The 25,081-nt window shown below is 38.0% G+C and overlaps 2 protein-coding genes across 8 annotated transcripts; one reads left to right on the forward strand and one right to left on the reverse strand.

The window, feature by feature from the left end:
• Nucleotides 1-1,651: 1,651 nt before the first annotated feature.
• LOC127809639 (uncharacterized) lies at nucleotides 1,652-14,158 on the forward strand. Of its 7 annotated transcripts, XR_008025185.1 has the most exons (4): nucleotides 1,722-1,753; nucleotides 1,920-1,974; nucleotides 5,610-11,762; nucleotides 11,915-14,008. XR_008025185.1 is itself a non-coding variant. In XM_052348602.1 (3 exons), exons 2-3 carry the CDS (start codon nucleotides 11,520-11,522, stop codon nucleotides 12,170-12,172), a joined length of 501 nt encoding a protein of 166 aa, XP_052204562.1. In that variant the 5' UTR covers nucleotides 1,693-1,753; nucleotides 11,466-11,519; the 3' UTR covers nucleotides 12,173-13,102. The 7 variants fall into 7 exon arrangements, 2 of the variants coding, with proteins under 2 accessions (XP_052204562.1, XP_052204556.1); XR_008025184.1 differs by lacking the exon at nucleotides 1,920-1,974 and having other exon boundaries at nucleotides 1,652-1,753; nucleotides 11,915-14,007; XM_052348602.1 differs by lacking the exon at nucleotides 1,920-1,974 and having other exon boundaries at nucleotides 1,693-1,753; nucleotides 11,466-11,762; nucleotides 11,915-13,102.
• Nucleotides 14,159-15,766: 1,608 nt separating this feature from the next.
• LOC127811646 (protein FAR1-RELATED SEQUENCE 5-like) lies at nucleotides 15,767-22,029 on the reverse strand. Its single transcript, XM_052351723.1, has 5 exons — nucleotides 21,948-22,029; nucleotides 17,932-18,175; nucleotides 17,266-17,697; nucleotides 16,017-17,139; nucleotides 15,767-15,892 (listed from the first exon to the last, which is right to left on the reverse strand). The coding sequence occupies exons 1-5, from the start codon at nucleotides 22,027-22,029 to the stop codon at nucleotides 15,767-15,769; spliced, it is 2,007 nt and encodes a 668-aa protein (XP_052207683.1).
• Nucleotides 22,030-25,081: the final 3,052 nt, after the last annotated feature.

A 25,081-nucleotide genomic window follows, 5' to 3' on the forward strand; every position in this document is an offset into this window, starting at 1 on the left:
CTGAGGTTCTAGAGTACCTGTCAAGGGCGCTAGCGCATACCCCAGGGTGATCATCCCCACCTGCTCCTCACATTTCGACACAATGGAACGTGTAACTCGCCTGTTATTTTACTCTTCAGTGTGGTATTCATTCTCATTTGGCTCTTGAAATAACATCCAGGTTGGAACAACTCGCAAAATCTAACCACTTCACCTAGTTCATTGCTCCCAACCATTTCTCGTACGCCTCGTAGACTCAATAGCAATTCCATCTCATCTTGCCATATCAATAGCCCAAACCCCATCTTTTCAAAACAGGTCTTTTACGTGTGGGTCCCAACATCTCCATGTTAGAACTGGTAAAATCACATATTTGTAGAAGTAATTAAGCATTTGCTTGATCTTTTGTAATCTAAACTAGTTTGGACTTCTGAATTCTATCTCTTGCTTTCATTGGTTCATTGGGTTTTTATCTATTTTACTTTGTTATCATCCTTAAACGCTTTATATGTATATATATTTAGAAAATATTTCTGGTTTGTACTAAATACTGAGTTGACTAACGACTTTATATGTTAGCAGCCAAATCCCTCATTCAATCAGAGAATGAATGGTTCTTCTTTTCTCATTGTGGAAGGAAGTATCCAAATGGCTCACAAAGTAAGAGGGAAACTGTAGCTGGCTATTGGAAAGCCACTGGGAAAGAAAGAAATGTGAAGTCAGGTTCTGAACTGATTGGCACAAAAAGGACTCTGGTCTTCTATATAGGCAGCCCACCAAAAAGGGAGAGAACAGAATGGCTAATGTATGAATTTCATATAACTGGACAATCTCAGGTTATCACTCAATAGTTTTGGCAGTTGCTCTTGCTCAAGGTTTCAAAGATGTTGCCACACTGTTAAAAATGAAAAAAAAAACCGCTTTTGTGCCATATTACTAAAAAGGTTATCTTTTATCTGGTAGTGAGCTTAGCAAATTGGATGATAACTGCTGTTGCTTGAACGATTCAGACATCACTTTCCAGTCATTTTTACTCCTTTTTATTTGTTGCACACTTGTACTTTACTGGAAAGTATTGTAGAAGTTTCCTATAATTGCTGCATTTCTGAGGTACACTCCTGTTAATGGTATGCCATTCAAATTTATAGGAACTTGTTTGTTCTATTTTCAGCTTTAATGTTCGGAAAGGAGTCAAAATGCCCTTATTTGTACTTATCCACTGTAAATTTAGAAACTATCACTGCTTGGCTATGTTGGAATAAGATGTACATTTTCTGGTTGCAAACCTTCAACCCTAATATTTAATTTCTGGATTGTCAAACAGGGAATGTGCAATGTCACGGCACTTCAAAATTTCAACTAGAAAACAGATGAGACTTCCTTATCTTTGGGGTCCCAATTCAATACAAATTTTGATGAACTGGCTCAGGGAAAAACAATTACCAAGTTGTTGTGGGTGAAGCATCAAAAATCGGTGCCGTCTTGATTGGAGGGCAAAGTTGGCAACCTCAGCTGCCCAGTTTGGACGGCTGATGGAGGCCCACTTGGCAACCATCAAGGCTGCTCCTTTGCCCAACGCCTCTTGATTGTCTTGTGCTCTCTTTCTGTTAATCGTGTTATATGATTAACTGATAGCCGTCGATGCTGCCTTTATTGGATCAAATCCTAGTCGCTCAATTCTCATATAAATGCTACAGTGCCTCGGGATGGTAAGTAGACGAAAGATCGCTGAAAAGAGAAGGGAAAGAGGGAGATTGATCGGAGGAGGGTTTTGGTGAGAAAAGCTTTCATTCTTGTTGCTTTCTGTTCTCATTGTAATCTCTAGTTCTTAGGTTTGCTTCTAATCTGTATTTGATGATTGTGAGGCTATTTTTGTTAGAGGAACCATTGATGTACAGTTTGTAAGCATTGATCTTGTAACCCTACTCGATATAATGCAGTGAGCTCTTTCTTCCTAAGCTCAACGTGGACGTAGCCCTATTTGGGTGAACCACGGTAAATTTGTTGTGTCCTCTTTCTATTTCTGTTTTTCCTTTCATTCTGATTTGCTTGCGCTTTTGATTGCGTAAGTGTGGGTATGTTTTCTGTTCTGTCGAAGTGATTGGATTCTGAGAATGTTGTGTAATCTGTTTTGTTTTGAGTCTTCCGCTCTAATCAACACAAGTGCTTCTCAATAATGGTAAAATTTCAGCTCCAAAATGTCAAGGATTCAAGAGAAAAACAATCTTCTTTTTATGCTTGAATATATTTTAGTATGCCTTTTTAATTTTTATAATTTCTTTAAAGATGGGTATCATATTCATGTAGGGAACAAGTCTCACAGAGCTGCTTTTTGAGCATGCCAATTACATGTTAGACTTGAAATTGGATCTATTTCAAAGAATTATTCTTCCCTTTCTCTCTGGCAGGGAGTGGGCCCGGGATGTGGGGAGCAGTTTTATTTGACCATTATGTTATTTCATGCCTTTTAGATATCAAACCTGGATAATGATCTTCTGTATTTATGATTTTTTCTATTTGCTGATGAGTGATCTACTGATCTTAAACTTCAAATTTGTGTTGACATTTGAGGTGAAGTGTTACATTTACAAGTTTAGTGTTGAAAAAAATTTCAATGCTACCTTTTCCTCATTTGCAGGAGCTAAAGGACTTTAGATTTTTTGGTCTCATTAGGAGTTTGTACAAAACCCTCATTACAATTCTCTTTAGGAGATTTGATGTTAGCAATTTCTGAATTCTAGAATGCTTTTGTTTGTGTCAAATTCTTGAAGTTGTGCTGTTCGCCAATGAATGTTTGGACTCTTCATTGGACAGATAATATTCTACAGTTGATTTGTAACTTGAACGTTCAGAATGCATATGGTTACATTTGTTGGAATTTCCTATTTATCTTATGATTGAAGAGAGGGGATTGGGTATAAATGGCATTCTTGGGTTAAATCCTGTTTTCTGTCTGTTAGATATAGTGACTAAAGGTTTCTTTAACAGTTATAGAGTGCAGAGATAAGGTGAGCTAGCATCCATTTTCCTTTTTATTACGTTTATGGAGACCTTTCACTGGTTAATTGTTAGGGATGATAATCTTGCTTGGATTTGTGGTTTTGAGGTGGAACAAGGTGGAGTTGGCTTGAGAGTTTCTCATTTTCTTTTTGCAGATGATAGCCATTTTAGTTAGCATAGTAAGAGGGTTTAAAGTCTGTGAGAAATATCCTTCTCTGCTTTAAGGTCGTCTCTGGTCTTGAAATTAATCTTTCTTGGAAAAAGACATTCCAGTGGGTACAATTTGTTGTATTTCATATCTTAGCTGATTCTGTAGGCTGTAAAGTATGTGGCATTAGCTGACCAAATTTTTAGTTTTGCTACTTGGATCCCTTTTAAAGCTATATTTGGGATAGTGTTACTGACAGGTGTGAGTATAGACTTGCATCTTGGTAGAGGTAGTACTTTCCTAAATGCTTATTAAGGCATTATATCTTGTATCCTGGTTATATTATGTCATTGTTTATATTCCTGCTTGGTAGCTAAGAAAAAATTGCATAGATTTTTTCTGGGGTGGGCTTGGGATATATTCTAAGTATTATTTGGTCAGCTAGGACAAAGCTTGTTTACCTAGATTGGGGGTTGGCTTGGGGATTAGGTAGCAGCCAGCAAGGGCTTTTGGCATAGTTCCTTTATGAAAATGGTTATGGAGACTTTGTGGTTGGGACTGTTTAGATTCTAGACTCATAGTTTGTGTACCTGAGACGTTTTGAGTTTTTTATTTCTCAATATGTATTCTTCGGCTAATAATAGGCTTGCTATTGAGACTTTGTTTCTCAATATGTATTCTAGACTTGTAAAAATGGTTATTGTGAGTGATTGTTTCTCTCTTGTCTGGTGACATTGTATGGTCCCACCAATTCAAGCATAATTCTCACGACGGAAAAATTGATTCCATGATAGTCTTCTTTATTTTATTTACACTTGTTTTTACTAAGAATAGGTTGATTGGACTTCCCTTGGAAGATCTTATGGAGTTGGAACCCTCTGCTAGGTAGGCCTTTTATAGCTGTAGTAATAGGAATGGCCTTTTTCCTACTGTTGTTTAGAAAGGCAGGATCATAACTAATTTGTTCTATCTATGTGAGATGGATGGGGAATGAGTTCATAATTTGCTCTTTCAATATACAGTAGCTTGTGATCTTTGCAGTCTTTTCCTTTTCTTTGTGGTGCTCGTAGGTCATGCCACATTTTCTGACTGACTTTTTGTATTAATGGGGCTGGGCTTGTCCAAGTTAGGAGCCAAGAGGCTTGGAGCATTAATATTGTATGTTATGTGACATGTTGGCAAGAGAGTAAGGAGGGCTGTTAGATTTTTCTTTTTTGATGGGAGAGAGATACTGCAACACCCCTTCTGCCTTGAGTACCCTCAACGCTTCTAATGTTGCAGGAACTTCCTATTTATAGTCTAGATAAAGGAGGTTTGCATTAGGTAGTTGAAAGCTAGCATAAAACTTGGCAAATCAAACATCATGAATTCTAGACAAAAGATGGTTTGGAGATTTAGAATTAATGCAACCAACCCACCTAGCAGGATTAAGGCTTGTGATTGTTATTAGGTGAGAAATGATGCCTTTCTTTTCTCTATTGAAGCCTTTTTTGATGATGTTTGCTTTAAATAGTGTTGAATTGTTAATCACCATCTGATAAAAAGTTTAAACTTTTAATTAGAGTGTTAATTTTATCTTTTATATTGTCATTTTTACTCTCAACATATCCCCTCATGTGTAGCGAAGCATCATTGCATAACTAGTCTAAACACATGCAACAATTTAAAAAATTGGGTTAACGGTGAGATGTGAACTTAGAACCTTGGCAATACTTTGATGCCATGTGAATTGTTAAACACTATTTGATCTAAAAGTTTGAGTTGTTAGATAAAGAGTTGACTTTTATCTTTTTATATCATTTTACTCTCAACAAGTAGTTTTGAGGTTGTTCTTGTACAGGTTTGCCTCGAGTTGATTCTTTTAGTTTTAATTTGTTCACTCTCTAAAAAAAGGAATGGATATTATCTTTTATGATAAATCAATGCTGTAATTTTGATGGTTTATAGTTATTATTTTTATAGGTATAGCCAGTAGACATTTAATGCTGTCCTTGTCAATTCTGTACAGCAACAATCCCAAGCCTTAATCCCATTAGGTGTGGTTAACTACATGAATTGACTTTGCTGCATCTTCTTGTCAATTCTGTATTCTCAATTTTTCTATCATTGTTCCTCGTCTGTTTCCTGTGGCTGTGTCTGTAACGATATCCAGATCTGTAGCCATGCTTCTTCTTAAACTAGTATATTTGGAAAAAATTGCAGTGATATTTGAAGCAATGATATTTTCAAAAGCTGCGCTAACTGTGAAGCTTTATTTTGGAGATATGATACTAGATATGCGCTTTACTTCTAACTTAGGTCAAATTCAAACTCTAGCTTGGACTAACTTAATTTAGGAGCATCAATTGAAACCATACTTGGATGTCCAACACTGTTTAGGCATGTGTCATGCTACGAGACATACCTTGGGAATAAATTTTATTTTTATTTCTTGCATTCTGTTAGTGTTATTTCAGCCATTTCAATTTCTGTAATGCTGCAGTTTGTTAGAGGTTTTTAGCTCAAAGGAATCCACGTGCAAGTGGAGCAAGCTGGCAAAGGCGGTTACAACAGCCAGGCTGCAGTGAATCTTCCTTGGCTGGTTGTATAAATTCCCCTCCACCCATTTCTGAGATTTTCATGAAAAAGAATATCAGATCATCCATTCTCTCACAGTCTCTTTCTCTCTTTATTTCTTTTATTTCTCCCTATCTCCTTAATTTCTTCCTCACCTCACTACTTAGTCGTTAGAAGAAATCTTTCCATTCATAGCGAATAAGAAGAAAGAAGGCTTGTTAGGATCAAACCGTGACAAATTGGTATCAGAGCCCTGGTCTTCGGCGTCGCTAGCTGAAACCATGGCAGAAGGTACTCGCACGAAGGTGCTGGAGTCACAACTACAACAGTTTCGCTCAGCTATGGTCGATACCCAGAATCGGATTGAACAATTGGAATTAGGAGTGACTCGGAATCACGAAGCGACCATGGCAATGGATTGCAAGGTAGAAAGCTCCATAGAAGGTCTGGAGCAGGGATTGGAAGGTTCCATAGCAAGGGTGAGAGAGGAGTTGGGTGCCCAAATGCAGCAATTTGTGATGATGTTTGCTCGTCAAAACAGGGTAAGTTTATCTCCCGACTTTCCCCCTAGAGAAAGAACAGAGCCAATCCTTCAGGAAAATGGGAGAGATAGGGGATAGGGCACCTCGAAGATTGAGGGTGACCCAGAAGAAGAAGTGGAAGGCTTACTGGATAGGGGAAGGGATGGTCCCAATTAATCCCCACCAACTAGGGTTTCCCTTGCCTCGGATGAACATTCCTACATTCGATGGCGTCAACTCTCGTTGGTGGCTGAGAAAATGTAAAAGGATGTTTGATTGGTATAATATTCCAGAAGGGCATAGGGTGTTGTTAGCATCAGCTTACTTCAATGAAGCTGTGGATGCCTGGTTTCAGGGGTGTCTTAGGCTAAGGAGGAATGGTACATAGGAAGAGCTTTCGAAGAAATTGTGTGAAAGATTTGGGGAGATGAGCATGGTGGATATAATAGAAGAGTTTAATAAACTCAAACAGACTGGGAGTGTGAAGGCATACCAGATGTGTTTTGAGGAGCTGAGTTCGCTCATGATCCAGCATAACCCCCATCTATCAGAAACCTATTTCTTATCCAGCTATTTGAGTGGACTTAATGATGAACTTAAGCCCATGGTAAAGGTGTTAAGGCCTCAAACCATAGAACAAGCAACTGAAAACTCCTGGTTACAAGAACTGGTGGTGAAAGCTTTGTTAAAAAAATAGAGGCAGTAGGCAAAAGGGATGGTGGCAGGGGCCTCTAACTTAGGAGGAAGAGGATATGGCCAGGAACTAGCAAAGGTGACCGGTGGTGGTAAATGTGGATTGGGCCCGAGCTCAATGCCTTTTGGGGAGCAATTAAGGGAATAGAGGAGACTAGCTGGACTTTGTTTTCATTGTGGGGACAAATACCACATTAGCCATCAGTGTAAGAGGCAGATTTTGTTGTTGGAAGTGAAGAAAGGGAGCTAAGTGGGATGGAAGGAGCCGCAGAGGAGGTCGAGGAGGAAGATAATGGGGAAATATCCCTCCATGCATTGAAGGGAGTTGCCAACAACAAGATTATTAAGGTAGAATGGCAGATCAAGGGGGGGAACCTCATGATCCTGATAGATAGTAGGAGTACCCACAACTTTCTTGATGAAGGCATGGCCCAGAGGTTGACGTGTCCACTCGAGGGAACACCACCCTTGAGTGTAACAGTGGCTAACAGTCATAGGGTATTAAGCAAATCGGCCTGCAATGGTTTTTGTTGGAAAATGCAAGAAGAGGAGTTCGAGGCAGATTTGAGGCTCTTGCAATTGGGAGGCTGTGATGTGGTTTTGGGGGTGCATTGGATGAAGGGAGTTAGTCCCATCAGTTTTGACTTCAACAAGATGGAGGTGTCTTTTGAAAGGGAAGGACGGACACTGACTCTAACTGGGGAAAGAAAGGCAGGAACCTGCAAATTGATCACTGGAAAGAGGTTGAAAAAGGTGTTCAAAAGCCGGTGGGACCATCTAACTCAATTATTTTCCATTGTGGAGATGGAGGAAGACGTGAGCAGTACAGGGAACCAAGGAGAAATTCACTTCCAAGTTAGCACATCGGAGGGAATGCTTGACCAGGTACACAATTCGGTTCTCCTTGATAAATTGTTGATTGAATTTGAGGATTTATTCATGGAACCGAAAACCCTTCCTCCTACCCGTGAATTAGACCATGCCATTAACCTCAAACCCAATTCAGAACCCATTAACATTCGATCCTACCACTACCCACCTGTCTAGAAATCAATGATAGAAAAAATGGTGAGGGAAATGGTGCAATAGTCCATAAAATCCAGCCATAGCCCGTTTGCATCTCCTATCCTACTAGTAAAAAAAAAAGATGGGTCATGGCTATTTTGGATTATCGCCAACTTAACGCTATGACTATCAAGGACAAATTCCCTATACCACTAGTGGAGGATCTCTTGGATGAACTCCATCAAGCCAAGTTTTTTTCAAAGTTGACCTACGCTCGGGTTATCATCAAATAAGGATGAGACCTGAGGATACCCATAAAACAGCCTTTAGGACAACACTATGACCATTTTGAATTTTTGATGATCCCATTTGGACTCACCAATGCTCTAGCCACTTTTCAATCGCTTATGAACCAAATATTTGAGCCCTACTTAAGAAAATTTATACTAATGTTCTTTGATGATATCCTCATTTATAGCCCCTCCTTTGATCAACACTTGAGCCACTTGAGAACCACATTTGAAATCCTCAGATCCAATCGGCTCTTTATCAAAAGAACCAAGTGTGCTTTCGGTCAAATTCAAGTGGAATGCTTGGGACATCTGATCTCAAAAGAAGGAGTTAGCACAAATCCTAAAAAGATGGAAGCCATGGTGGCTTGGCCATGACCAAGGACAGTCAAAGCATTGAGGGGATTCCTTGGATTGACCGGTTATTATCGCTGGTTTGTTAAGAATTATGGGGGTCATTAGCAAACTATTGATTGAGCTTTTTAAGAATGAGGGATTTAATTGGGGGCTAGAGGCGGATACAGCCTTTGAAAGGCTGAAGGAGGCGGTGAGTAGGGTACCTATCCTCAGGTTACCAGATTTCAGCAAGCCTTTCGTCCTAGAGACCGACGCTTGTGCAACAGGGGTTAGGGCAGTTCTAATGTAGGAGGGAAGGCCGTTAGCCTTCCTTAGCCAGGCTCTTGGTGCTAAACATGTGGGGCTTAGCATCTACAAAAAAGAGTTTTTGGCTGTGTTAATAGTTGTGGAAAAATGGAGGCATTATTTGGAGGGGGGGAGGTTTGTTATCAAGACAGACCATGAGAGCTTAAAGTTTCTTTTGCAACAAAAATTGCACACCCAGCTTCAAAAGAAAGGGATGTCCAAGCTATTGGGATTAGATTATATTATTCAGTACAAGAAAGGAAAGGAAAATGTGGTTGCGGACGCCCTCTCTAGATGTCATGAAAAAGGGAGTTTGGTCACCATTACTGCTTTAGTACCCGAGTGGTGTCAAGAGGTAATAGCTAGTTATGAAAGGGATGAGAAAGTAAAGGCCTTGTTGGAAAAGGCAACTATCAGCCAAGATGGGGACGGAGATTACTCCTTAGTGGGAGGCTTGCTGAGACACCAAGGCTGGTTCTAGGAAACAATGGTGTACTCAAGAGGAAGATAATACAGTCCCTGCATGGGTCTGCAATGGGGGGACACTCAGGGGTGCAGAATACCTACACACGAGTGAAGCAGCTATTCTTTTGGCCAGGGCTCAAAACGGAAGTGAAGAAGTTCGTAGTAGCTTATGATATCTGCCAGAGGTGCAAGAGTGAAACCATGGCCTACCCGGGCCTTTTGCAGCCACTACCCATTTCGGACCAAGCATGGGAGAGTTTATCTATGGATTTCATTGAGGGATTACCAAAATCGAAAGGTAGGGACAACATTTTGATGGTAGTCGATAGGCTAACCAAGTTTGTGCACTTTATAGGACTCACACACCCCTTTACAGCCCAAGATGTGGCTAGAGTTTTCTTAGATCAAGTGGTAAAATGCATAGAGTTCCTAAGACCATAATATCAGACCGAGATAAAAATTTTACCAGCCTTTTATGGAGGGAGCTGATGAGGGCGCTGGGCACAAGGTTGAACATGTCTACGACTATCATCCTCAAACGGACAGCCAAACAGAGAAGGTTAATCAAGGGTTGGAAACATACTTAAAATGTGTAAGCTTCCTACATCCTAAGAGCTGGCACATGTGGTTATCCTTGGCCCAATGGTGGTACAACTCTAACCACCACACATCCTTTAAGATGTCCCCATTCAAAGCCCTGTTTGGTTACAAACCGCCTATTTTACCAGCAATGGGCAACTATTCAACGATGGCCACCGTGGAGGAATATTTGCAACAAAGAAAGGAGGTTTTGCAGCAGCTAAAAAGGGAGTTAGCTTCAGCTCAAAACAAGATGAAGCAAATTTTGGATCACAAGAGAAGTGAGGAATTTTGAGGTGGGAGAAGAAGTGTATTTGTGGCTTCGGTACCTTCATTTGAAGTCTATATCCCGCAGACAAGTGTCCAAGCTTAGCCCTAAATATTATAGGCCCTTTCCCATAGTTGCTAAGATCGGACAAGTAGCCTATCAACTGCAACTTCCAGAGAACTCCCACATCCACTTAGTGTTCCATGTGTCCCTCTTGAAGAAGTCAGTAGGAGCACAAAGGGTGAGTCCCTCCCTACATACGATGCCTAGGGAAAACTATGAAGCTCTAGAACCGAAGGCTATAGTGGACATGCGAGTCATTTACCAACGGCACCACTAATCCAGGTATTAGTCAAGTGGTGAGATAAGATGGCTGAGGACAACACTTGGGAGTACCTTCCTAATTTGCTCAAGCAGTTCCCAAGATCAACCAATCTTCTCACTATTCTTGAGGATAAGAATTCTTGAACGAGGGGGGAAATGTCACGCTACGAGACATACCTTAGGAATGAATTTTTTTTTTCTTGCATTCTGTTAGTATTATTCTGTTAGTGTTATTTCAGCCATTTCAATTTTTGTAATGCTGTAGTTTGTTAGAGGTTTTTAGCTCAAAGGAATCCACGTGCAAGTGGAATAAGCTGGCAGAGGCGGTTACAACAGCCAGGCTATAGGGAATCTTCCTTAGTTGGTTGTATAAATTCCCCTCCACCCATTTTCAAGATTTTCATGAAAAAGAATATCAGATCATCCATTCTCTCACAGTCTCTTTCTCTCTCTGTTTCTCTTATTTCTCCCTATCTCCTTAATTTCTTCCTCACCTCACTACTTAGTCGTTAGAAGAAATCTTCCCATTCATAGCGAATAGGAAGAAAGAAGGCTTGTCAAGATCAAACCGTGATAGCATGAGAAGATGATTTCATAAACAACCACAATCTAAGAATGCTTATGAAAGAAAAAAGAAAAGGATTTTGTCATATGTAATGATCAAAGCAAAAGATCTGCACAGTTCAACCTCTCATGTAGTTGAAATGCTCATGGACAGACATGCTTCAGATGATCATTTTCCATTATTGAATGTTCAATTCTATCAAAATTTTATCATTTTCGTGGCTTTGTTCTGGTCGAATTTATACGTAGAACATCTCTTCAACAGACAACCCCTCTTACTGAAAATGTTAGTTGATTTTTTTTCCTGGCAATTTTGCCTTTTCATAGTATAATAAACTGACAGTTTTATACCTGCACTTGCTTAAATATGTAATGATGTTCCTCCTTGGTGAAATCTATAATTTATTGGCAAATCTCTATTGTATCTAAAGGATTCTTTGGTTGTTTGCCGCCTTCGGAAGAATAGTGAGCCTCGATTAAATTATATGCCAAGAGAGGGTTCTTCCAGTCAAAATCTTTTAACACCTGAGAACAATAATAATTTTAGTTTATCTGAAGCGTGTGCTGAACAGTCGAGCTTGTTTAAAGGAGCCAAGTTAGTTGAATGTTGCTCAAAGGACTGTAACAACAGTAATAATTCTCACTCAGATGAACAGCCGATTGATGCTGGATCCGAGTCTGATCAGAAACCGAAGGACGAGTTTTCTCAACCTGACTTTACCCACCAGGTTGGTTCATTTCCTTGCCTTGTGCTTACTTTTTCTCTTCATTGGTGATAAAGCCTTAGTTTCTCCAAAATTCATCGAATCTAAGATCTCTATTCTTCCCCAGCAGCCAAGGACAGGCTTGATCCCGGCACCTTAATTTCTTCACATTGCAGGATTGTGATGACGATGAGTGCTATGCCGAGATACTAAAAGATGATATTGTCGACCTGGGCAAATCTTTACTACCGCGAACTCCTGATCTCATACCAGTGGTGGCTGACAAGTCCGAGGATGAGAGCTGGTCTCAACAGCAAGAGCAAACAATTCCACCAGATGTTCTTCCTTTCCAAAGCCAGAAACATACCTTGCCGATTCACTCGAGGGCGAGGAATCGATCTCTCCAAACTCGGAGCAGTTACCAAAATATATGAAGAACTCAGTGGCAGAGAGGAAACTGAATCATCTCTCTATGTTCACGTTGCTGGTTGTCCTGATTCTGCTGGTCTTGTTGGGAGGTGCCTGGCTGCTCAAACGGTTCCCACGTGCTTGGTCGTTGTGAATTAAGTTGGTGTCTTGTGTTTTTATTAGGGGCAATCTTTTTTTTGAGTTGTGCTGTTTGTACAGAAATAATGTTACAGAAATTTTACAGAATGGAATGAAATGACCAGATTAACCCTCTATTAAATGGCCAAATTGGCCCTTGATAAATTACCCAATGAAACCCTAAAAGACTCTCTCTTTCACTCGATCTCTCCCTGTCGTAGACGAAATCGGAACCATCAGCGCCTCTGCCTCTCCCTTTCACGATCGTCGATCCACCTTCCCGCCACGATTGTTGAGGCTCTCTTTCACTCTCCCTCTCCCTATTGCACACACTGTCGGTCCCATCCGCCTCTGCCTCTCCCTTTGACGACCGTCAGCCCACCCTCCGGCCACCCCTCTGACACGACTGGCTTTCTTTCTCACTCTCTCTCTCTCTCGATTGCTCTCACAACCGTCGGACACCATCTCTCTCTCTCGGTTGCTCTCACAACCGCCGGACACCATCTCTCTCTCTCTCTCTCTCTCTCGCCTCCACCCGCTGCCCAGAAATCCCCAAATCGAAACCCACAAATCCCCAAAACGAAACCCACAACCCCCACCGCTCGTCGGCAATCACACCCAACGTCCCTAGTATGTAGTACTTTTGAGTTGTATATATTGCCTATGTATTCACATAATGAGTTGTGCATTGTCGTGTTATTTGTCTATGTATTCGACTTTACAATGCTACTTTCGATTTGATGAAAATTGACAGTGGTGTTTGTCCTCCTAAATTTTCATCTCTTAATTATATACTACATGTTCCTAGCATTAACATCATCCATAACTCCTCTCATGGTTCTCTGTTGGCTAGTTTAAATTGTTAAAAAACACATCAGAATAGCATTCTCTGTCAATTAGCAGTAAATGTGCAACTCATTAAGTTATTGAGTAGACAAATCCAACAGTCATGTAGCTTTATTCCTACGCTTAGATGCTCTTTATTCATATATGGTACAATTAATTAATTATTACATGAGCATAATTGCTCCAATGTCTTATATATACACTCTCTGTTACATTAGAAAAATTGTGAGACCCCCAACAACTCCTTTGATTTGTGAAAAATGCATTTTTTTTATTCGTAAATATCACTAGTATAATAATCATTTTTTACAACCACGTATGAGCTATTTTTATAAAATGGAGCTGGTGATTTTTGTAAAAAAGAATTTTATATATTCTTATAAAGCTTCTTAATTAAGTCAAAGGGTGTCAAAGGGTGTCACGTATCAAAAAATAATGGGAGTAAAGTAGGGTGGGATGCTACAATTAATCTCCTTAACTTTCATCCCTCAATAATATGGCTTAAAATGAAAATAAATATTTCTTAGTTAAAAGTATCCTTCATCATCCTCCTTCTGCAACGAAGAGGCCATTATGGCATTATGTATTATTTTTTCCTTGTATAGTTTATTACAACTATTGTACTCTTCAACATGATTTTAATATCAATATTTGAGCATGTTCAACATGCTGCACCGCTAAAGATTATATATAATTATAATCATACTACTACGATTATATTTGAGCATGTTCAACTATTGTACCTTCTTTACAAGTTGGCAATGTTTGTCTGTTAATTTAATAGATGGGCCCTTGATTGAATTGAAAGTACACTAGCTAGCTAGGAGTTGTCTTTGTGTAAATATTAAGGCATGGGGAGGGATATATATATATATATATAGTAGATGAAAGGAACAAACAAACAAACAATTTGTACATCACTCGTTTTCACTTTTAGTTTGTTTAATTATATACATACATATATCATTCATTGAATCAGCATTTCATTGATCTAACTCTCATTGTACAAAAGGTCAACTGGATTGAAGATTTATAACTTAACTTGAAATCGAACTTCTAATTTAAAAATCACAATCCAAATTCAAGTTGAAATCTAGTTCAACTTCAACTATTTATAAACACTTTATATTCTTGTCTTTCGTTATATTTAGTAAAGATTTGTTTTTATAAAAGTTCCTGTTAGGATTTGCATGCTAAGCTTGAACATCCAAATTCAATGGTATTAAACATTCAATTGTATTAAACATCCAAAGTTTTGAAATTTTCTTGTATTTTCCTTGTGTTGTTGTTAATTGGAGTGCAATTTATAATTCACAGTGTTACAATGACGGGACGAAACGCAGGAGTATGTCATAGCTATAAACAACGGGGGCACTACTTTGCAGCATGTCCAACAAAGCGGCCATGTCCATCGTGTACAGAAGACATTGTAAAATGTTTCGAGGTGGAAAATGAGTCTATAAACAAAGGGAGGTTGTGCAATATTTGTAGTATTAAATGTGGATTTTGGAAGTGGGTTGAAGAAGGTGAATCAAGTGGCAGTGCTTCGGCTAAATGTACCACTAATTTTCCTGTAGAAGAATTATCTCGCATGTTCCAGACTCTAGGTCAAATATATGAAAAAAATGACGGGGAGATTTCAGTGAACGTTACAGTACGCAAGGGAAAAGGAAGTGTGAACGACCATGATAAAGGAAAGGAGCCAGCATAGCATGATTGTGGGTAAAACTATATGTATGTAGTAGGAACGACCATGTGTATGTAGTAGCAATTGAGTAAAACTATATGTTATAAGTACGACCATGTACAATTGAGTATGTAGTAGGAACGACCATGTTCAATGAATAACATAGTTATCTTTTCTTTTTTTTTCACGCTCTCAAACTATGCGTTTTTATTTGATATCATGATATCAGAGGTAGGTTTGATTGACTATTGATAGTTTTTTCTTGGGTATCAAGTGAGGAAATGATTCACTTATTGGAGAAAAATTCTTTTTTAAAACAAATCATTAATTGCTAAAATGGAAGTGGGTGGAATTAGCCTTACACAGAAAGGCATGGAGAAACTTGTAGGTACCAATTACAAGTATTGGTGCATGTGCATGAAAGCTTTTCTTCAACGGCAAGACGTGTGGGATTTAAGTTATTTAATATCTGGGGCTAATAAAATTCTAAATGATACTCCAAAAAAAGCTGAAACAAGAAGGAAGTAGAAGATTAAGTGTGGAAAGGCCCTATCTAATATTAGCTTAAAGATTCAAAAATTTATATAAGTAATCCTTAACAAGAATATAAGTAACATTTAATTCTACCAAGAATATAAGTAACATTTCGTTCATGCTAGTATCTAAGTTTAAAAATTCTTTCAATTCCACTACATTATCCTAAGTAACATTTCGTTCACTATTGGACTTGTCTACTAATCCAACAGCTTCTCCCATCACGGGACGTTATAGTGGCGTAAAATTTGGAACCAAATGTTGACTAATCATCCCGGTTGTAGGTGGCAAACTCATTCCGTAAGCATTACTCCAATTTGTTGATTGAACACTCTGCACATAAATGAGTAACATGAACCACTAAAATGTGATCTTATATATCATGAGAAAAACTTTCTAATACTTTTACCATTAACTATTGTGAAAACGTGAGCAGAGTGATCATGGTAAAATTTGACTGTTGTGATGGCTGGATGATGACCGGTCCCTCTTGTGATGCAGTTTGGCTCAAGTTTGTGCGTTTCGTTGTTTTTGAAACAACCTGTACATCATACAAATAATATAAAGTCAGCTAAATAAATAAACATATTATCAAAATGAACATCTTTTACTTCAAAACATGCAGCAACAAGTGTGCTTCAAAATGAACAGTTTTCGAAACGGACCTTAGATTTCTTCGAAGTACGTTCTAATGCGCCTTTTATTCGATTTTTCCTTGGTGCTCCCTTGCGACGAGCACAATTCGGATCTTGAATGTTCACACTGCCAGTATTTTCTTGTACTGCACTTCCGGATGCAACTTCAACATTTTGTTGGGAAGGGAGATTACTCCCATAACTTGTTCCTGTTTTTGATAAGTCATTCAATTGAAATTCAATCCACTCCATAACCGTCTGAGTTCGTGATTCACTATTTGCTATCAAGTCTGCGACCTTGTCAAATGCTTTACGCATTTCATCGTATCTTCTTTGTTCGGGAGTCTTGACCCAACCATCGTAGTTGACTGCGACCCTCGAATGGGCTCTTCTCACATCTTTCCGCCATCCCCTCAAGATGTACATCTCAGGAAGCGTAGTGACATCGTTGCGTACCAAAATTAATATAGCATGTCTACATAGTATTCCCTTGAATTCAAATAAGTGACAGCTGCAAACTATATGACAGTCCTCTCTCTGAAACGAAACTCTAAATATTTTCTTCTTCCTCCATCCGTCAAACATGACAACCTCTTGAACGTCGTATGTCGTCTCCATTAAACCCTCATCGGTATAGATAACCTGACAATACATCATTCCAGTGAACTCTTCTTGACATTCCCTGAATTTTGATATTGTGTAGACAGACTGAAGTTGCTTCTCCATTTCATACATTGATGCACAAGGGACTATTTGAGAAAAGGATCTAAAATCTGCGTGAAACTCTTTCTCCACTTGACTTTTCAATGCTCGCTCATACTGTTCAACAAATTGTTTCAACGAAGTCCTCAAATTAACATACCCATCAAAAAACGCACTCATACTCTCACTTCTTTGCATTGTCGACATCCCTGCCCAGAAACTTGTCTTCAAAAAACATGGAACCCAACGGTTTCTTTCTGTATAAAGTCCTGACAACCACTCGTACTCATGCAATGTGTAGATATTAATCATTGAAGCCCAACCCTGTTCAAATTCTTCAAGAGTTTGGGATTCATATACCACTTCATGAATTGCTGAATGTATAGAACCCTTATGAACATGGTTCCCAAATTTTTCTGGTAACTTTTTCAAAATATGCCACAAACACCATCTATGCTTAGTATTTGAAAAAACTATTTGAATTGCATTCTGCATTGCCCTATCTTGGTCAGTTATTATGCCAGTGGGAGCTTGACCATGCATGCACTGGAGTCATGTCCTAAAAATCCAAACAAACATCTCGATATCCTCATTTGACACTAAACCACATCCAAGCAATCTCGATTGGCCATGATGATTCATGCCAACAAAAGGGGCGAATGGCATGTCATACTTATTCGTGAGATATGTGGTATCAAAAGTGACAACATCACCGAACTCCTTGTAGGCTTCCTTACACCTATTATCGGCCCAGAACACGTTCTTCAATCGAGCCTCCTCATCCAAATCAATACTGAAATAAAAACCAGGGTATTGAATTTGCATTCTCGAGAAGTATGCCTGTATTGCAACAACATCTCCTTCCCCGAGTCTTAACAGCCTAACTTTTTCAATGTAGTTTCTACAATCTTTTTCCACACAAGTCATCTGCTTATTTCCCCCTGCCTCAACAACTGCTGAATTAAAACTTTTGTACAATGGAATCCCAGCAACATCATTTACTTCAAGTCTGCGTTTCACATGTGCACTAAGTTCCCAATTGCATCAATACAACCTAGACTTCGAAGGACTTATTAGATGATTATGTTCAAGAATGATAGAGTTAATCCGCCACAACCCACAAGTCTCTGAACATGCTGACAACCTAGCTTTACACCCTGTTTGAGTCGTTGGTTGAGGCTTCAAAGAAGTGCTTGCAGTGCTACTTCTTCGACCCTCTCGACTACACGTGAATGTCACATACTTTACAACCCCATCGTCACCCTTTTTCGAATTCCTTTTCCTAACTGGAAAGCCTATATCATAAGCATATGATTTGTAAAAACCCAATACTGCATTCTCATCTTTGAACTTCATCCCAACCTTAGGCACAATAGGACCATCTTCTCCTAACAATTCATCATCCAATGTGTTCACATCATCCATTATTCTCACATTATCAGATTCTCCCAAAAGTTCATCATCTTCAATTTCAAATATTTCATTTCCTTCATCAAAAAACCAATTTTTAAAGAAAAAACATCAATTACACATACAAGATAATTTTGTTAATGACATTTCTAACTTTTGTCGACCATCTTAAATGCTGGATGTTGCTGGTCGCCCCCAATCAAAGCAGTCCTCCAAACTCAAAATTGAATCAAGTTTCAATACACACCTGTAATCAATTGCACACCTTAAATGAGGAAAAAAACATCTAACTGAATATTTATATTCTATTCAATAAAGGGGTAAAGAAGCTAACAAGAATGCTTTCACAAAAATCTAACTGAATATTTACTACTTAAAGACCCATAAACAAGACAGACACCTGAGTATAGTTGGAGCCTCTCATTTTCTTTCATTTTTAGTATAATATAATCTCACCAGCGGAGCAAAACGTTGATGAAAGTGGAAACACAACTTTAATTACCTTTTTGTTTAATTAACAAGAAAAAAAAATCAAAAAAAATCTTCATTAATATAATGCTCTGATATACTATATATACGAATCCAAAAGGATGGATTTTCTAGCTAAATTGATCAGTGATAAACTTAGCACTGTAATGATGGGTAAAAGGGAAATGCTCATTATTCATAGAGCACAACTCTTATTCATAAGTAATACAAATTCAATATGCATCAACACCCTTAACAGCAAGGAAGTAACATAAACAACACTTCAAGCATCAAGCAAATTGCTTGTAAAACTCAGGCAGATTTTTTTCATCCTCTTATCTACTAGGAATTGTAGATGCATAACTTCCATCTAGTCTACATCATCATCATAAAACTCAAACCTACACCCCCTTCCACATGTATAACAAATACAGCACACAAGTTCTAAGCAAGCAAAACATAATAAATGTCTTCTATTAGCATAGTATAACAAGCTAAATTTTGATTCCTACAACATGCTGAATGTGTAAGTTACTAATACATATCATAAACCAATGAGATCTCCCAAAAAAAGCAATCCCTTCCTACAGCATTCAGGTTCCCCCGAGTCCAATCAAAGCACAGAATCGTATCTACAGCAGCATAAGATCTCCCGAAAGCAGTTTCGTTTTACACGATTTCACATCAAAAACAAATCTTGAACAGCTACATCACAAACGAAATGCACAAATTTATCAAGTTCAAAGCAACAAATAGAAATCAAACAATCACAGCACGAATATACATCAAAAGCTACAAACACAACTAGAATAGCTAAAGAAGAAGAGCAGAAACTCACCGATTAAGAAGATAGGCCCGAAGTAGATTCAACACCCTAGAGAGAGAGAGTTCGGTGTTCACAGATCTGTAAAGAGAATGAAAAAAGGCCAGTTTATGGAGTTGTAGAGAGATAAATCCGAGGAGATCACGACGAAAATTGGAAGCAAATGCCCAACCCCATTCTCCAAATTCACTCGACAATAATGGATACGGACGAAAAGAGCAGCTGATTTTGCTATCTATGTTTCCTCTTTTCATTTAATTCGATTTCTCAGCAATATATCGTGATTATTTGCTTCAATATATCTCCAATTTCTCGCGATACATCTCATTCTGTAAAATTTCTGTAACTTTTATTTTGTACAAATAGCACGACTTCTTTTATTTTGGAGCAGTGTGTGGAGGGTTGGCTCTTTTTGACCTTTTTAAAGTAAGGAATTATGTACCAAGAATAAGGATTAAAATTGATGATAGTAGTTTGAAAGCGGAGTCTTTCTATTTCCATACAAAGTTTTCATGGATTAAAATTATGGTGCTATATAGAAGGGTAATGGTAATTGTGAAAATTAATATAAGACTAATTTAGCTATTTTATGCAGTCCGCTTCTCTGTTAAGTCAAACGTTTTGGCTAGAAAATTATTTAAAGAATAAAAATTGTGGTCATTTATACTTAACAATTTCATTAAAATTGTCAAATTTTAGAGTTAGATTCTCCTTTTATCTTTCAACAAAAACATCCCTTAATTTCTTCCAATGGGCTGCCAAAAGTGACTGTAATGAAATAAGGTGTACCCCAGTACGCCAAAATCCAGGGACATCTGTATTAGGAACAACTAAGAGAGGGAGGAAAGGAGGGAGGGATGGCTAAAACACAGGTAACTATGAAATCCAAAGCCACCATTCACTGATGAATTTTCTGATGCTTGCGTAATACAATAATTATGTTGTTCAATGTTGACATCATAATAGATTATTTGGAGATGTCGATGGGACTCATCCATTGAGGGGTCCCGCCTATGAGTTTTACCTACCCACGCAATGATCTGTTGTTATGTCAGCGTCAGATAATAAATGATTCCTCATTATTCATTACATGCAAAAGTCAAATCAAAATTAGCTTATAATATGCCTAAACATACAATTTTTCAAATCCCAACATTTTTTGCATAGAAAATTATATCAATTAATTGTAATCAACTAATTTGTTCTATTGAATTAGTTATGTGACTTTAAATTTCTTTTGTTGTGTAAAAATTCTAAATTGGTGGCAATGGTAAAATTTTATTATAGTTATAGATATTTTTTATAATATATCATTCATTAGTAGAGGTATTTGTAAGTAGATTTTTACTAATTTTAAATATCTCTCTAAACTAAATATCTCTATTTTTGAAAATCTAGAATTAACAAAACAAATTTGTGAATGTTAAGTGTTTTAATTATTATATATTAATTTATTTGATAAAAATATATTTTAATCTGACCTCAGATTAACCGTCGAACTCTCTCATTTCTTTATTTTGACACTCAAATATAGTTTTACAAGCAATATTGATTATATGTCACTCAAACGAGGCAGCAATGGTTTTTTTTTTTTTAATTTTCATATATATATATATTAAATCTTTCTGTGCATTTATTTTTATTAAAATATATTCTGTAATTTAAATGTACGTTTTTCTATTTCTATATATTTTTAGAAAATATATTTATTTTCTTACATATATGTCTAGTTTATATATATTCAAATCCATCTATATATATATATATTTAGAAATTTATTTATTAAAATCAATTTTTGTATTTGTAATTAAAATATGTTTCTTTATGCATACACTTTTAAGTAATGTTTGTTAAAATGAGTAAAATAAGACTTTATTAAGATAATTTATCTGTAAAGTTCAAGATAAATTATTCGAAAAAAGAGAATATATAAATTTATCTTGAAAGTTTAAGATAAGAAGTCATGTGACTTCTTTTTAAAAAAATTTAACAAATATAATGAAAAATACTGTTGCTTAAAATGCTTTTCATATCTTATCTTTTTTTATATATATTTTAGTTAACAAACATTAGCTTAAAAAGAAAGAGGAAAGGGGAGAGCATAAAAATATTGATGTTCACTATAATTTCTAAAAATAGAGGACTGGTCCTTGCAATTCGGCCTGAGCTCAAGGGTGATTCTTGTGATTTAGGGCTTGTTCTCTTTGGTGTTTTTGGGTCGTTTTTTGTTTTCAATTTTTCAAAACACTGAAAATATGTTCTCTTTGTTATTTTCAAAAACATGTTTTCAAAAATAAGAAAAAAATTTGCAAAGAAAATCCAAAACAACATTTTTGTTGTTTTGGGTGTTTTCTGTGAAAACACATAGAAAAGTTGAAATCACGGAAAACGCAGAGGCTCCCCCCCAAACCCTTTATAGATTTCTCTTTTCACTCTCTCTCCTCTCCCTTTTCTCTCTCGCATCAGCTATCAACCGCACCCTCCATCTCCGTCGCTACCATAAGCACCGTCGACATCACTCTCCACCGCCGAAAGCCACCGTCAACCGCCCCCCCGACCATTCAATCTTCCTGGTTCGTCCTCCAGCCACGATCGTTGTTCGCCCTCAGCCACCACTGTTGTTCGTCTTCCAGCCACCATCGTCGTCCGTCCTTAGCCACTGCCTCCTTTAGCAACTCAGCCACCGTCGTTCGTCCCTCAGCCACTGTCGCTGTAACACCTGAGAATAATTTGAGGATAAAAATGATATTTGATAAAGGGCATAATTGGAATTTTGGAAAAAATAAGACTATAGGGTACACTAACACAGCTTTGGACGACCGAATTAGTCAGAGGGAGTACCCCGAACCCTAGATGGCCAATGAAAATTGTATAGAAATGACAAGTGATTTAAATTATGATTTTTAGTGAAAAAAGAAATGAGATCGGGAAGAATTTTTGGTACAGCAAAAATAGAGCTGCCAATAAGCTTGTATTACCGAATTGTTATAAACGATGTCCAAAAAATTAACGGAGAATATCAAGGACTAGTATTCGATGCGTAGAACAACCCTTAAGTGGTTTCAGGTAGAATCGAATGGATTTGAGGTCAAATCAATCAATCGGGCCTAAGTGTAATTTTCTAAAAATGCCCGAGGGAGGTCAAAACAGTAAATTTTCAGAAATTTCAAGGGAGAAATGAGAAGTACTAATCTTGAGGGTCTTAGTGATGGTGCTAGAGAGATCAGGGGCTTGAGGGTAAGGGCCAAAATGCAAAAGAAAAATTTCAAATGGCCAAAGTGCAATTTTCAGAAAATTGTACAAGCATGGCCGATTTGGCCAGAAAATCCGGCCATTTGGCAACCTAGGACCGTCAGGGAGTGGCCTAGGGAGGTCTAGGAGGCGTGGGGAAGAAGCTTTGGCCGAAAATTGGCCACGTGGGGTCGGATTTTGGCTATAAATAGCCAAAGGTTTCGGCCGAATTTGAATCATCAAATCGCTCAAGTTTGAGAGCGAATCGAGGGAAACCAATAAGGGGCTTTTGATCCTTGAGGGAAGAGGATCATTTCTGGAGAGTTTCAGAATTTTTGGAGCGGTGTAGAGGTGTTTTTGCATTCGGCCACATGTATATATATATATATATATATCGAGTGAAGGTGAAATCGGGTTGTAAAGTGAGCGATTGAGCGATCTAATAAGGGGCTTTTGGTCGCAAGGCGATGGGTAATTGATCTGGAACGTTTCGTGTCAATCGGAATTCAAATCTAAGGTCAATTTGGCTCGCCGGAAAACGCAAAGCTTCGCCGGAGCCAGATTGTAAATCGTCAAATCGGGCAGCTTCCGGTAAGTTTTTCGGCCATGTAATGGTTCCATTGTGATCGAATTGAAGAAGGCTTCAAGATGGTGTCTTCAGATCAGCCATTGGAGAAGGTCGCTAGTCGCCATCGTCGGAGAAGATGACCGGAGGTATTTTCTGTATTTTTTAAATACTGAAAATAAATAAAATTAGAGAAAAAATAGAATTAAAGGAATTAAAATTCTGGAAAAATATCCAGAAATTCAAGAAAGATGAATAGTTTATTTTGGTGAATTTTTATCTTGGAAATTTTTTGGGGAAATAATTATTTTTGATTTTTTAAAGGAAATGTAAATAGAAAATAAATAGGAGGAATTTTTAGAAAATTCTGAAAAACTTCCATAAGTATAAAGAATTTATTTTATGAGTTTTGGTGATTTTTCTTGAAGTATATTCGAAGTAAATCGATGAGAAATAATTTTTCTCAAGGAAAAGTAAATTATGGAAATTTGAGAAAATAGGAAAAAAATCTGGAAAATTTCCAGAAAATCCCAGAGGCTTATGAATATTTTTTTATGAATTATTATGTAAAAATATTTGAGAAAATATTTGTGTAGATATTTATTTTGGATTATTAGAGAAGAAAATGGGAGAAAAATAGGAAAATTGTGAGAAAATTAAGGAAAATTATAATTGTTGGATAAATGTGATGATTAGGGTGCCTTGAGGGTTGAGACGAAGTGACTCGTGCGAAGTTCAAAGAAGGCATGCAAATCGAGGCGTACCGCGCTTGTCGAGAAGAATTTGAAATTTTGCCAAAGGTGAGTGTTCGCCCCCAACTTTGTTTTGACTTGTGAGTGGTTCTACTCGAAAAGATTTCAAGTAACATGTGAATGGTTTATTATAAGTGTTCATCCCTGTGGCTTGGGTTTTTGTGATGGATTGTCCAAATGATTATCTACACGTGCATTAAATATGGATTTTAAGTGTTGATTTTAAGTGATACATGTTATGATTTTCGACATTGGCTTGTTTTGTGTCGTCCATGTGGGACGTGGGTTGGTAACTTGTGACGTGGCCCAGAGTGACAACACTCGGGATGCGTACCTAGGATTAATGCTAGGTGACCCACTTGGGACGGGGCTGAGACGGACTTCACCCTACGGGACCCAAGTGGCGGGGCTGAGAGTGGACACCACCCCGGTTGTTGGCTCAAGTGGCGGGGCTGCGAGTGGACACCACCCCAGGTTCCTTTGAGCAATAGCATTAATGCCGAGGTGACGTCGATTCCGAGGATAGTGCTGATGTGACACTCTTGGGTCTAGGGTTGCGTTGGGTTTTGGAATACTTTTGAGTTGGAGCGTAAAGCCTAACAATGACAATGGGGTGATTCCCGGGTTCATATGTCGAGGTTGTCCCTCTTAAGTAGGATTGTTTTGTCAATGGGCCGAAGTGGTCGTGTCGCCTTTAGAGAGATTGCATTTTCCCCGGTTAGGGTTAAGTGCTATGTGGGATTCTCTTAGGTTGGTGCATGTCGGGATTTATCGATTTTATATATGATTTTGCATATCTGCATGAAAATGTTTTTGAACTCTCACTTAGATGATTCAGCATCTAATTTGGACTATGTTCCTGGAATATTCAAACGTTCCAGGTGAAAGCAGTGGCGCCAAGGAAAAGAATGTCGTCGAGATGTAGCTGCTATGTTTAGTTTTCTTAGGGTTTGACTATGATTACGATGTTCAGAGGTTATGTAATATTTTGATATTTTCATGTGAAACATCGATTTGGTTATTGTAAAGGAATTGTCGGTTATATATCATTGAGGTTTCGATCTTGCTTCCGCTGATGTGATTGTTAATACCTGTCTTAGTTTATTTATTATTAAATTTTGATATGCTAAGAAGGTACGATCGG

The sequence above is a fragment of the Diospyros lotus genome, chromosome 1 (genome assembly GCF_014633365.1).
Source record: "Diospyros lotus cultivar Yz01 chromosome 1, ASM1463336v1, whole genome shotgun sequence".
NCBI lineage: Eukaryota > Viridiplantae > Streptophyta > Magnoliopsida > Ericales > Ebenaceae > Diospyros > Diospyros lotus.

Bases quoted from the DNA above. Each gene is read 5' to 3' on its own strand.
- LOC127809639 (XM_052348602.1), top strand. From the start codon at position 11,520: ATGCCAAGAGAGGGTTCTTCCAGTCAAAATCTTTTAACACCTGAGAAC. The intron at 11,763-11,914 runs GTTGGTTCATTT...TTCACATTGCAG, and splicing joins AACCTGACTTTACCCACCAG to GATTGTGATGACGATGAGTG.
- LOC127811646 (XM_052351723.1), bottom strand. From the start codon at position 22,029: ATGGTGGCTGGAAGACGAACAACAGTGGTGGCTGAGGGCGAACAACGA. The intron at 17,698-17,931 runs GTATGTGACATT...TGTGAAACGCAG, and splicing joins GGTGACGATGGGGTTGTAAA to ACTTGAAGTAAATGATGTTG. The intron at 17,140-17,265 runs GTTTGTTTGGAT...TACTAAGCATAG, and splicing joins TCAAATGAGGATATCGAGAT to ATGGTGTTTGTGGCATATTT.